General features: G+C 46.8%; 1 protein-coding gene across 1 annotated transcript in view; it reads right to left on the reverse strand.

The window, feature by feature from the left end:
* LOC109921859 (sodium channel protein type 4 subunit alpha-like) overlaps window positions 1–15,010 on the reverse strand; it is a 1,322,739-nt gene that overhangs the window by 639,907 nt on the left and 667,822 nt on the right. The window contains 1 exon segment of the mRNA XM_048618339.1: window positions 4,116–4,151. Coding sequence (XP_048474296.1) covers window positions 4,116–4,151 — 36 coding nt within the window.

Here is a 15,010-nt window from a genome sequence, read left to right on the forward strand (position 1 = left end):
CGGGTAATAAATGCTGGGCCCAGCCAGCGATGCCCACATCCCACAAGAAGTGAATTTTTAAAAAATTTAGCATGGCTAATCCACCTAATCGGCACATCTTTGGACTGTGGGAGGAAACCGGAGAACCAGGCAGGAACCCACGCAGACACGGGGAGAATGTGCAAACTCCACACAGACAGTCTCCCGAGGGTGGAATTGAACCTGGGTCCCCGGCACTGTGAGGCAGCAGTGCCAACCACTGAGCCATCATGTCGCTCCATCAGATTATTGTTTTGAGAGATGTTGATTGAGGCAAGAATTTTACAGGAATCCCTGAATCAGGACCAGGGTCATTCTGACTCAGTGAAAAATCCAGGCCCACAAATCCAATTCATACAGAGAAACAATGAACACAGTTAACAGAAGTTGGACTGTGCAGCCAAAACAGCAGAGTACAAGTGCATGGAAGTGACCTCATCAGTGTCCAGTCACTGAGATACAAGGCCAGATATTCCAGCGTCAGACGCAATGCAGGGAGAAGGTTCTCGGTTAATGTCTTGGATTAGAGATCTGAGCTATAAAGAGTTGAGAAGTCACCTTGTTTAGATCAGCAAGATTGGAAATTGCAAGAATCCAGAAAATGACTTCAAATTAAACAATCAGGATAGAACACAAAATACTGTGAATGTTGGAAATTCAAAATAAAAACAAAATGATGGAGAAACACGATAAAAAAAACTCCAAAAGAACTGCGGATGCTATAAATCAGGAACAAAAACAGAAGTTGCTAAAAAAAAAACTCTCTGATGAACTCTCTGACGTCCTGACTTGGTCATGGTCCTCTCTCAACCACCTCCTTTAATCACTTCTGCCCTTCTCAAAAGGCATCCAGTGCCTTCTTGTATATTTAAGCCTGTTGTTGAATTCCAGTTACACAGAGTCCTCATAGTTACTTCCTGCACAAAGATGACTTCCCCAGTTGTGTCAGAAAAGTCATTCACTTTGGGATTAAAAAATGACAATCTACTCAATTGAAATATTTTAAATAAAAAGCTGCGTTGGGGGCTGGTTACCAATACAGAGAGAGACCCCCAAAGCGCAGGTTCAATTCCTGCCCTGTCTGAGGTTATCACGAAGGATTCTCCTGCCCAATCTATCCCCTAGCCTGTGATGTGGTGACCCTCAGGTAAAAACCACCACCAGTCATCTCTCTCTAATGACAGTGCAGCCTTATGTCCAATAAGACAGTGGCAACTTTACCTTTTATAATCTGGCACTGGGAACAACTTGCCTGGATCAATGCTCATTAATCTTACCTCTCAACATTAATGATGGTGCACCTTAGCATTAACAGGCTGCTCAGAGATTACACAACTATAAACCAGACACTTTTATGAGGCTTTCGCAATAGGGCGCCTTGTATTTTTATGAAAAATGCAATTTAGATTACCTCTAAAATGCCTAATTCCTCCGCATCTCGTGCTATTTTTCTGTTGACAACAGTAACATAAAAGCTCAGGGACTGCTAAGGCACACTCATCTTGACAGGCCATCACTTAACCACCTAAACCCAAGTTGTATCTAAGTCTCTGGTCCCACTACTTCGTAATTAAGAGGAGGAGAAACTAGGTAGCAACGTTGCTGGCGCTGGGCTATCAAGAAGAAATATCCAGGGTCAACACGGCTCTTGTCCAAATTACTCACAACGTAATGCACACAGAAGGAAGAATTAATAGCTTGATCAGTAGAGCACACAATGGGTTTTAACTGTAAGGGAATATGAAGCTAATCCTTCTGTCTCTCATGGGGAAAAGAAATTGTCATTTTGCTTTAATCAATCACCAATGACAATGAGCCAAACTTCCCACCTTTCTAGCTTGCTGGTTGTCACTTATTCTTCTAACTTAAGAAACAGCAGGAGGCGGCCATTTGGCCCCTCTCCATTCAGTAGGATAGGATTATGGCATCAACTCATTCCTGCCCACCCTCGATAGACGTGATTATCACAAATCTACTCACAGCACCCCCCCCCACTCAAAAACATTCCATGATCCTGCCCCGACCACACTCTGGGAATGAGAATCCTGCAGGCTAATAATCCTCATAGACTCTCTTCTATTTACATGACTGCCCCAGTTCTAGTCTCTCCCACCAGGCTAAACATCGCCTCAGCATCCAACCTGTCAAGTCCTCCCAGAATCATATACCGTCCAATAAAATCACCTCCCATTCTTCTAAAACTCCAAGGGATACTGGCCCAGCCTGTCTCACCTCTTTCTTGATTGGGGGTCAAAGATTACAGGGAGAAGGCAGGAGAAATGGGATTGAGAAACATATCAGCCATGATCGAACAGCAGGGCAGTCCTGATAGGCTGAATGGCCTAATATTTCTCTTATACCTAATGGCCTTTCCGCATGTCCTAACATTCCACTCCAGAAATCAGTCGAGTTTCCTTCCCCTGACTGTCTCGTGCTATTATGTCCTCTCATAAACAGGGAGAGTAAAACTTCACACAATCTTCCACAGGTGGCTTCACCAACACCCTGTAAAATGGGGACAAAACAGCCCCACTTCTTATAAAAGCACAGAACAACGGATGCTGGCAATTTGAAACAAAACAGAAAGTAGAGAAATTCAGCCAGCATCTGTGGAGACAGAAGTAGAATTAACGTTTTCAGTTCAATAGGACTCTTCTTCAGGGCTTTTCAGAGGAAGACACAGTGGAGTGGAAATGTTAACTGTTTCTCTCCCCAAAGAGATGCTGCCAGACCTGCTGATTTTCTTCAGCACTTGCTGTTTGTATTCTTCTTGTATTTTCCACTCCCCCTGCAATGAATGACAATATGCCGCGTGTTCCATCATAGAATTACACAGTTCAGAAGAGTCTGTACCACCAAAAAAAAACACACTACTACCTACACTAGTCCCTCTTTCCTACACCCAGATCCCTCTGTACCTCAGTGTTCTACAGCCTCACTCCTGCTTTATTATTCTTCCTGCCAGAGTGCACAGATTCACATTTTCCCCACATTATATTCCATTTGCCAAATTTTGATCCACTCACATAACTTATCCACATCCTTCTTCAGACTTGGACAAAATCTAGGAGCAGAATTAGGCCATTTGACCCAGCTAGTCTGATCAGCCATAATTGAATGGCAGAAATGTTTCACATCCCCAACCTTCTCTCCATAACTTTTGATCCTTTTATACTAATCAGGAACAAATCTATGTCTTAAATACCCTCAGTGAATTGGCCTCCACACACCTTCGTGGTAATGAGTTCCACAGATTAACCATCTTCTGGTTGAAGAAACCCTTCTCATCTTAGTTCTAAAAGGTTGTCCCTTCACTTTGAGGAACATTGGTCTTCTTCACAGCCATATATTCAGGCTGTTCATCAAAGTCATTGATAATGGACTGTTCCAACCCCTATCCCTCGTCTTCAAGGTGGTGGACAGGGCTTCAATTTAACAGATCCCTCTACAAAACAGCAGTGCACTCTCTGATGTCCTGAACTGGGCATTGAAGCATTAACCATCTGGTCCAGGGCCAGTAGTTCTATCCACTGAGCCCAGAGTTTGCAGTGCCATGTATCAGTACATTAGTATACCTTTGAGAGACATACCCATGTCATCAATACTGAATACTCTATTTTACCTCGGATTACTTGAAACATGACACTCCACTGGAAGCACACTCCTATTAGTTGTAAACTAATAGTTTAATGTCAGCCCAGTCTCTCTCTCACAGTCATAGAGATCTACCATCTAGAAAAAGGCCCTTCTACTCATTGAATCTGCTCTGGTCAAAAACACCGATCTAACTTTTCTAATCCCACTTCACAGCACTGGTCCATAACCTTACATGCCTTGACTTTGGTAGGTGTACATCTAAATCCTTTTTTCAATGTGATGTGGGTTTCTGCCTCTACCACCCTCACAAGCAAGAAGTGTCAGATTCCCACAATCCTCAGGGTGAAAATTTATTTCCTCACGTTCCCTCTAAGCCTGCTGTCCCTTACCTTAAATCTATGCCCCCCCCTCCCCAGTTGTTGATCCCTCCACCAGGGGAAAAGTTGCTTCCTGTCTACCCTATTATTGTTCTTCATAACTTTAAACATCTCAAGCATGACCCCTCTCAGTCTCCTCTGCTCCAAGGTGAATAATCCCTATCTAATGATAACAAGGTGTAGAGCTGGATGAACACAGCAGGCCAAGCAGCATCATCCCTTTCTAATCTCTCTTTACACACAAACTCTCCAGACCAGGCAACACCCTGGCAAATCTCCTCTGTATATTGCTTAAGTGATGTAATGTGTGAATAAAATGGTCAGTTGCATTAAATGGCAGTTAGATTTTTCAATCCTGCAATATTCACGTCCAGTTTCTCACGTCACAAGAGACAACAAACATCGACGTGAAACCCCCGCACACTATATCGACACCTTTACAGGCAGCTTGGTACGTCTTCTACAGGTAAACAGAGAAAGCAGTGCAGCAGGAAATGCAACTAGCCAACCAGAGTGGGTCACACCATCAAAGGGATTCTTTCAGAGAGAAGCCAGACCTTGAACACTGAAGGAAATTGGAGGAACACGAAGCTGAAGACATTTTTGTGCAATTACAGCAACACACCTCCAGGAGGCAGCAATTCACTGCCCAAGAGAATAAATCTCTGCTTTTCTCTACTGGATTTTCCTGTTTAATTAGCAAAGCCATGGCTGATCTTATTTGAACCTCGAGTTTTAAATGGGCACCTTCTTATTTTTAGACTGTACCCGCTAATTCTAGACTCGCTCACAAGGGGAAATACAGCGCTCAGCACGAGACTTTTAATTTACCTGTCTCTGGCTGGTTTTAAAGACTTCAGTTCAGGTGGAACAACTGGGATCACTCCACTTCCCCACAGACTCTGCCGGGACAGAATTGGACAGGTCTGTCTGAGGTAATGCTGTGAACCGACTGCATCTCGATAGTTCAATCTCAGAGCTATACAGCACAGAAACAGGACTCTTTGGACTAACTCGCCCACAGTGACCTGACCTAGTCTCAATTACCAGCATTTGGCCTATATCCCTCTAAAGCCTTCCTATTCATATACCCATCCAGATGCCTTTTAAATGTTGTAATTGTACCAGCCTCCACCACTTCCTCTAGTAGCTCATTCCGTAAACACACCACCCTCTGAATGAAAACATTGCCCCCTGGTAAATCTTTCCCCTCAATGCCTCGCAGGGAATGGGCCAGTCCAGGTCTCACCAGAGACGATGGGGCTGCAGCGGCTCACATGCCTGGGAGGCTCTGGGCACACCAACCTCCCCTCACCCATCCAACCCAGAAGCTGGGCACCAGGTTCTCTTCAAAAGCCACTCATGTACGCACTAGGCACACACAGCTCTCAAAAAAAAAATCTCCCAGTGTGACATAACAAGGTGTAGAGCTGGATGAACACAGCAGGCCAAGCAGCATCAGAGGAGCAGGAAAGCTGACGTTTCAGGTCTTTACCCTTCTTCAGAAAAGTCAGCTTTCCTGCTCCTCTGATGCTGCTTGGCCTGCTGTGTTCATCCAGCTCTACACCTTGTTATCTCAGATTCTCCGGCATCGGCAGTTCCTACTATCTCTGAAGAGTGGTTTGTGTTCCTCTCGTCAATGTGTTGCACACTGCTGGCTGCAGATCAGGAGGCCCTCTCTCTGAATTAATAGTAGAATATAAATCATAACATTCCAGGTTTCAATAGAATTTGGTCGCTAGATTATGGTTTAACTGAATCCAAACGACTACAGCGTCAGTACTTGAATAAAATCAAGAACTGTGGATGCTGGAAATCTGAAATGAAAACAGCAATTGTTAGACAAACTCAGCAGGAATAAATAAAATATACGGCCCAAGGAAAAAAGTCAACGTTTTTGGTCTACTGATCCATCATCAGAATGAGCTGACGGAGGGTCACTGAACTCAAAATGTTAACTCTGCTTTCTCTCCGTTGACACTGCCAGGCCTGCTGAGTTTCTCCAGCAATTTCTGTTCTTAAGCTTCGATACTTTCGCAGCGACTCACAGAAATGTGCCTAGATGATGGGATTGTAGTCGACCAAATCACATCTCATTTACTTCCACTGAATGCTTCTCAGAACTGAAGCAGCAAAATGTTTCTCTGACTTCAAACAGATCAACCGACTGCACTAAACAGAACTGGAACGTCGAGAGGAACGAGAATCATCTCGGTGCTAATCGTGTTTTGTTTTCGTTCATTAGATTTTTTTCTCGATCTGTCGAATTACTGAACAAGCCATTAAACCCGCTGCCACTGTTTCATTGGTTTATGGAGAAACCTGGCACCGTTTGTATGTCTCCCAGTAAAGTAGCTTCGAGACAACTGGAGTCCAGTTGCATTCACATCATTCTGCATCAAAACGATTTTCAGCCCAATTTCGTTTCTGCAATGACCCGGTAGTGGTCATTTGTAAAAATCAAACCTCCTGGAAAGTCAGCAGCAAGGACATTGATAAATTGAAGCCCTCCCACTCAGATATCTGACTGGGCTGGTTACCAAATCTAGCAAGCCATCTCTCACTCAACGCACACACACACACAGAGGCAGACAAAGACTTTTCTATCATGTACTTAGTGAAGTAGTGAATGCTAACGGCTGTACTAGTCTGAGGTTTACAGCCTTTTCAAAGATCAACAATTCTTCAAGAAAGAGCTCGCATTTGTGTAGCACCTTTCACAACCTCAGGCGACCCAAAGTACTTCAACAACCAATGCAAGAACAGATTTTACCAGAAACTAATTAGTGTCCCACAATCTGTACGCTGCCAAAGAATAGCAAGATGACATCAATGTAAGCAGGAACAGACTGAATAGATAGATTCTTGATGGGTAACGGGCCGGAAAGTGGATACGAGAAGTGCCGGATCAGCGATGATCCTTTGGATTGGTGGAGCGTCCTACTCCTGTTCCTATTTTTCATGGACTTTCTATGGTCTAGAAATAGAAGACAGGGTAACACCATGTGTCCAGGAGTTTCATGTGGGACTGGAACTCTACAGGCTTTCAATCAAGCTGGGAGGGCAAGAGGTCATAGTTTTAGGATAAGGGGCAGCAGATTTAAAACGGAGAGAAGGAATTTCTCCTCACTCGAAGGGTCATGAATCTGTGGAATTCAGTACCCCAGAGTGCACAGAATTCTGGGGTATTAAATAAATTTGAGGAGGAGATGGATAAATTTTTAATAAGTAACAGGTCGAAAGGTTATGGAGAGCGGGCAGGAAAGTTGAGGCAGACTTGAGGTCAGCCATGATCACATTAAACGGAGGAGCAGGTTCAAGGGGCTGAATGGCCTACTCCTGCTCCTAGTTTTTGTGTGCGCAGACAGCACAGTTTACTGAATAATTCCACAGTGAGAACATTGTGTTTAGAACTGGAAAATCTGCCAGAGGATAACTTACTGGGCCTCTCCCACCTGTAACAGGCTGGGACCAGCTAACAGAACAGGACCCAAAGCAACAGCATTCAGCTGTGCATTCCCAAGTATTTCTAGAAGACCATAAGATCTAGGAGCAGAATTAATCATGGCTGATATGTTTCTCAACCCCATTCTCCTGCCTTCTCCCCATAACCCATTGACCCCTCACTAATCAAGAACCTATCTATCTATCACTGTCTTAAATACACTCAATGACTTGGCCTCCACAGCTTTCTGAAGCAATGAGTTCCACAGATTCACCACCCTCTGGCTGAAGAAATTCCTCCTCATCTCAGTTCTAAAGGGTCGTCCCTTCACTCTGAGGCTGTGCCCTCGGGTCCTAGTCTCTCCTGCCAGTGGACGCATCTTCTCCAAGTCCACTCTGTCCAGTCTTCTCAGTATTCCACATTTCAAGTGAGCGTAAATTGCCTGTGACTCAGCTGATTAAAAATACTCCGTGTGCCAATACTACTACTTCTTGCCACCGGCTTCCTGGAGGCATGGTGTCTGCCATCTTGTTGTCCAAGTAGCTATGACTCACGTAGCAGCAAATTTCCGATCTGCAGGAGGCTAGGCTGGGCTGGTCCTGCGGTCGTCCAGTGTGTGCACAGCTGCACGTTCAGAGGGAAGCAGGTATCTGCCTCGTGATCCCGCTGAATGTCAGCTGTAGCAAACCCAAAATCAAATCAGTTCCCAACAACTATTTTGGGATAGAACCTGGAAGTTGTAGGAAGCAGCTACTCCCAAAATGTTATTTGCACAATGCAATCTCTTTCTTCAGGTTTATGTAGATGGATAGAGTCAAACCACATGGGAACTGGTCCCTTGGATCAAACCAGACATCCCAATCTGATCCAGTCCCATTTGCCAGCATTTGGCCCATATCCCTCTAAATCCTTCCTATTTATATACCCATCCAGACGCCTTTTAAATGTTGTAATTGTACTGGCCCCCATCACTGCCTCTGGCAGCTCTTTCCATACACGCATGAACCATTCCTGCTCACCTTAAACCAAAGCCCTCCAGTTTTGGACTCTCCCACCCTACGTTTAGCTGGTGAAGCCAGATAACTGCAGTTGGAGAAGTGGACTGTCTCTCTGGCAATGCCTTCTTAAGGCTATAAGATCATAAGAAATTAGGCCATTCGGCCCATCGAGTCTGCACCGCCATTCAATCATGGCTGATAAGTTCCTCAACCCCATTCTCCCCGTAATCCTTGATCCCCTTGATAATCAAGAACCTATCTATCTCAGTCTTAAATGTACTCAATGACCCGGCCTCCACAGCCTTCTGTGGCAGTGAATTCCATAGATTCACCACTCTCTGGCTGAAGAAGTTTCTCCTTATCTCCGTTCTTCATACCTGTAGATGTGTATGTTCCCTGGTCTGTTCTGGGTGGCCATAGTCTCACACTTGAGGAGGTTTTCATTTTCTATTTGTTCATGATCCGCGAGGATGGGGCTTTTAACGTTTCACACGAGCTTCAACCGAGGCCGAAGCCAGGAACGGTCTCTGTCGGGTTTTCAAAAAAAATATTTGTTTGGTCGCGGGCTCCGATGCTTCATCACGGTTGACAGGGCTTGGCCAAAAGGACAGCTGGAACATGTCACCGACGGAGGTCCGGGGGTCCGGGAAGATGCCAGGCTTCCCTAAACTCCCCTCGGGGTGGAGCATCACGTCCGATGGGGACAGGGCAGTGACAATACCACGGGTTGGGGTCAACTCGAGTCATCCAGCTATATGACGCATCTGCACGCCTCCACCATTAATAAGTACGTCGTGTGAGCGAGCGAGTGGCAAACAAACTGGAACCGACTGCTGAGGACAGTAGAGGGAGGTGTTCAATGATTCCACGGAAAACGGCAAGCACATCTGTAGGAAATGAACTTGCAGGGCTAACGGAACAGAGTGGGGCGAATGGGACAGTCTGTATCACTCCATGGACAGCCAGCACTGATTCAATAGGCTGCATAACCTGCTTTCACACTGTGGTGACCAATTTGATTCCATAGTTATAAAATTCTAAGAGGACTAGGCACAGGAAGGCTGCTCCCGAAGGCCGGGGAGCCCCGAACCAGTGGGTGCGGTCTAAGGATATGGGGTAAACTCTGGAGGAAGCGATGGCTTTTTCACAGAATCCCTACAGTGTGGAAACAGGCCCTTCGGCCCAACAAGTCCACACCGACCCTCAGAGCACCCCACCCAGACCCATCCTGCTATAACCTACCTAATCTAAACATCCCTGAATACTACAGGCAATTTAGCACGACCAATCCACCTAACCTGGACATCTTTGGACTGTGGGAGGAAACCGGAGTGCCCGGAGGAAACTCACACAGTCACGGGGAGAATGTGCAAACTCCATGCAGACAGTTACCCAAGGGTGGAATTGAACCCGTGTCCCTGGCACTGTGAGGCAGCAGTGCTAACCACTGAGCCACCGTGCCGCTCCAAATGGCTTAATGGTATTATCACTAGACTCTTAATCCAGAGACCCTGGTAATATTCTGCAGACCTGGTTTCAAATCCTGCCACGGCGGGTGGTGGAATTTGAATCCGATAAAAATTTGAAACTAGTCTAACGACGATCAGGAGATTGCCGATTGCCAGGAGAATGCCACTGGATTCACTCATGGGAGGGAAACTGCTATCTTTACCTGGTCTGGCCTACGATGTGGTTGACTCTTAGCTGCTCTCTGGGCAATTAGGGATGGGCAACAAATGCTGGCCCAGGCAGCGACACAGTCGATGAATGAACAAAAAAAAACTGTTGCACTGCCCAGTACAGAGACCCCAGGAGAAACATTCTGACCTCTTTGCACTCACTTCGTTAGAAGCCAACAATGCACGCTGAATGAGACGTGTAATGCCTTGTCCATCAAAGTAAAAGACCAACATTATTGAAATGGAACGCGGCAAATAAAGATTTTATGAAAATGAGACACAAGGTTGCAAAAAACTAATTACAATGCTAACGAGGTGATGGAGTGCATCAGAAAACCAACACAGACGTGCTTCGTAGTGGGGGAGAGAAACACAACTATCCTGTTTTTAACCACACAATTACTCCAGCTTCCAGGTCTGACACCCGACACCCAACACCCACAACAAGTCACTGGTGCCTTGAGGCTGGAGAGCATGTTTCCATTCGCAATACTACTGGAGCGCACTCTGCAAATCTAATGCTCGGGGTCAGTCGTGGCTCAGTCGGTAGGACGCTGGTCTCTGACTCACAAGGTGCCAGGTTCAAAGCCTACTCTGGAGAGTGAGCACAAACAACAAACTGACACTCCCCCCCACAGGACACTGCTGAACAGCTGCCTTTTCGGTGAAACTTGACACCAGGCTCCCATCTGCTCAGGTAGACAGGAAAAATCCCACAGGGACTATGAACCACTTCTGTCTCAGCCAGTATTTCTGCCTCAATCAGTGGCGTTAAAAAAAACAGATCACCAGCTGCTTGGCCGAAGTACTTTGCTGGACAAAATGTGCTACGAGACATCCAGTGGTTGCAAAACATCCTATTTAAAGGAAAGACGATTTTTCTTTCTTCACTGCTACACCGAACGGATATTTCTTCCTCGCTTTGAGATATCAGAGCTTCCAGAGCTTTTTCAAAATCGAGCATGGGCCCATGGATCAGAGCAACAGGAGAGGCCAGGCGGCTGGAACGAGGCAGCGCACCAACTTTTCACAGCGTACTGTTGAGTGTATTGGAGAAACGAAGTGATCACTCTGTTATTGCTCTGTAGCGACGTGATGGGGGTGGGAAGGGGTGCCTTAAAGAGAGTCCTGGTGCAAGTAGGCCATGCGATCCTTTTTACAAGTTCTACCCCACCCACACCTATTTCTTCCCTCCCTTAAATCCCGTTCCCCGGCCAACTCAAGGGTTTCTCTGGCAATTTCAAGGGGACTATTTTTTGATTTATGACAGCTACGTATTGCTTTCTAGAGGCATTATTTTTTTTAACAAAAAGCTTTCCTAACTCCTGCATTAGGTGATGCAATCACTTAGCAAAACTGCCTCCTGTACTGGTGCTGGCATTTGGTGGCATTCATGGGAGGGGAGGGTCATCAAAACTCACTCACACAGAATTATAAGAATTAAAAAAAAACACCTCAAAGTAATCATCACTGCTCCATTAACCTTATAGTCACATTGCACAAAAGGAAAGCATTACTTTCCTAGGCACCATGCTATTTGAACTGGCACATGTAAGCCACAAATATTTTCTTTAAATAAATAACTGACACACAGACTTCTGCACACAAAAAGCTATCATGCTAAACATCCTTTCCACAGGCTGTTGAGGTCACAGCTAAATTATTGCACGCTTATCTGTAACACAGTGGCTGCATCACAGTGATTCACCATATGCAAAACAGCTCAAGGTAGGACTACCCATAAAGGCTTTATGAATCAAAACTGTTCAATATTATTTCATATAATTGACACAATGTTGATTGCAACAGTATTCACTGTATTCTACCACTGACCCCAACAGAGTACCTCCTGAACTCCTGCAGCTTTAAGCTAGAGACTCCACGTTCATTTGCAAGGAATTCATCACCTCAGTCTTTCTGCTCCTTTGTCGAGAAGTTTAAAATGGTGTTCTCCACTTTGCAGCCTCTTTTCGCCCCACCTCCCAGCACTCGACCACACACCCCAGCCCCCACTCCCGTTCCCGAGCCTTGGCCCTCAGCTTCGCTCTGGGGTGTCACTCCTGGGCCTCAGTTCCCTGCCTAATTGACTCGTTTCCTACATGTAGACCTGCTGACTATCGCCATGCACATCAGTGCTCCAATCACAGGCAGCTCTCTCCCATGTTTGCTGCTGATAGGCTGCCGATGAACCTATCAGAAGCAAGCACAGGAGATGAGAAGCCTGTGATTGGAGGAGATCTTCACTATTTCCTTCCATTCAATTCTTGCAGGTGACTTTTCTCTCAATGTCTCTGTTCCAATCATCCACGACAACAGCTCCAACCAGACCAAATTGAGAAGTTACTGTACATTTAGCGATCAATAAATTATATTCATATGGTGCCTGTAATGCATTGAAATATCCACAGGAGCGTTATAAAACACAACGTGACCATTTTGTCTTTATTCATTCACGGGATGAGGGCACTGCGTCAGGTCCAGCATTTATTGTCCATCCCTAATTACCCAAAGGACACTTAAGAGTCAACCACATTGCTGTGGGTCTGGAGTCACATGTAGGCCGGACTAGGTAAGGACAGCAATTTCCTTCCCGAAAGGACATTAGTGACTAAGATGGGTTTTTCCAAGAATCGATTCATGGTCATCATTGGACTCTCAATTCCAGATTTTTATTGAACTCAAATCCCACCATCTGACTTGGCGGGATTCAAACCCAAGTCCCCACAACATTACCCGGGTCTCTGGATTAACGGTTCAGCGGTAATACGCAGGGAGGTCATCACCTCGCCCCTAAAATGTGGGGCGGCGAGAGTTGGGGAGACCATAGGTTTGGCCAATGAGGTGGATTTTCAGCAGGGTCATTAAGGAGAAAAATCAAGGCCGAGGCCTAGGAGTGTAGGGAGGGAATTCTCAGAAGCCCAAGCAACCGAGCAACGGGGGAGGGATTAAAACCCAAAATGCCCCAGGAGACCAGAATTAGAGAAACGTGGAGGGTCGTGGGGCTGCAGGAAATGACAGAGACGGGGGAGGCCTAGGTCATGGATGCATTTGAGCATTGGTAATATAGAGAGATCATGAGGCGCAAGGTCAGAGCTCCCTGCTGTTTGAAAGCAAATTCTTAAAATCCAGACTGGGAGCAGATCAGAGCGCACGGGGAGGGGGAGGCGGGGACAGAGGACTGGTACTCACAGTGCGAGAGAGAGACAGACACGGGCAGCAGAATTCCGATGAGTGGAGGGTGGAACCCAGGAGAATGGCTGACAACGTCTTGAGGTATCCAAGGAAGGCATGAATGAAACATTCAGTCTCTCAAAGAGGCTAACACACAGGTGTTTCTAACCATGAGGCCTGGCCTGCTGGTCACTGCAATTGAGTGGCGCGGAGCAAAATGTTTGCAGATGAACAAGGCCAGCGCCTCCTCGAACATCTCTCAGTCAAGGGAAAACGCGACTCTGAAAACTCGCTAAAACTTGAGCACTTTTACCTGGATGGGGAAGATTTTCACGGCCACGTAGTCATTCATTAACCGGGCCTTCCAAACGCAGCCGAACCGCCCTCTGGCCTTGATCTCGAGCAGCTGCAGAGGTTTTAGGCCTTCGAGCGGTGATGGGCTCGGCAGGCTCGTGTCCTGGACAAACAGAATAAAAACAGTAGGAACCTCAGTGAGGCCTGGTCACACAGGCCCCAGGGAGGAGCCAGCAATCTGTGAACTCTGACCACATCCAGGCGCAGCGAGCGGAGAGGCGGAGAAGAGGAGAAGAGGGCCAGAGACACGAGTCAGTGGGAAGCAGGGATTGGACGTGAGAAAGAAAGGCAACAGAAGAAACAGCAAAGGCAAAAAAAGAGTGAGGTAGAGAGGGACAAAGAAAAAGAGGTTTTCTGGATTTAGAGAACAAAGCTTAGTTGTAAGGAAAGGCCAACATCATAGCCTGCCCTTTCGCTTTACAGATGCTGACTGACCTCCTGGTGTTTTCTGTTTTTAATGGAGAGAGCAACCATTTGGCCCATTGTGCCAGACTATGATATCCCTTCAAGTGGAGCTATCGAAACCAATTAGCTTTCCTGTTCCAGCTCCCTGAAGCCTTTTATTCTTTTGATGCCAGTTTCCAATTGACGTTTTTAATCAATCTTGCCATCTAGGCAGGAAAAGAGAGGGAGTGGGGTGGAGGAGGGTCAGCAATATTGGAGGGGGGCTGGGTAATGAAGAGAGTAGTCTCTAGGGATGTGAAGGTTAGGGTGGATTGGCCATGGTGCTTCAATGAAGAGTTACTGACCTCAGTCATGTCCACATGGCCGTACGGGGGCTTGCGATGGCGATACATCCAGAAGGACAGCAGGACGATCATGGAGAGGCCGGTGATGGGGAGCAGAGCGTACACCAGAATGTTCAGCAGCGAGGGAGTCGGAGGTGGTGGCTCAAACACTACTGCAGGCAGAAAGGAAAGTCAGCGCGTGTGTTCATAATTCCCCACCCACCCCCCGACACACACACACACACACACACACCCCTACACCGAACTGCACCCCCCAAGCACACACACACATCCCCCTCCACCCCGCTGCCCCTCCCACACACATCCCCCTACACCCCGCTGCCCCCCAACACACATCCCCCTACAACTCCCTGCCAGCCCCTCCCCATACACACACATATCCCCCTACACCCACCCCACCCCCACACACACCCCTGCCCCAAACCATGCGCGCACACACACACATCTCACTACACCCCTCTGCCACGCAGACGCGCACACACACACACCCCCCTTACACCCCCACATACAGAGGCATGGCATGCAGACTAAGCCTCGGTAAGGAGTGGGGTTGTTGGGGACCCGTGCAGGCTGCCAGAGAGGGAGGGGGCGGGAGAGAGAGGGAGGGGGCGGGAGAGAGAGG

Source organism: Rhincodon typus, chromosome 2, assembly GCF_021869965.1.
Source record: "Rhincodon typus isolate 14 chromosome 2, sRhiTyp1.1, whole genome shotgun sequence".
Taxonomy (NCBI): domain Eukaryota; kingdom Metazoa; phylum Chordata; class Chondrichthyes; order Orectolobiformes; family Rhincodontidae; genus Rhincodon; species Rhincodon typus.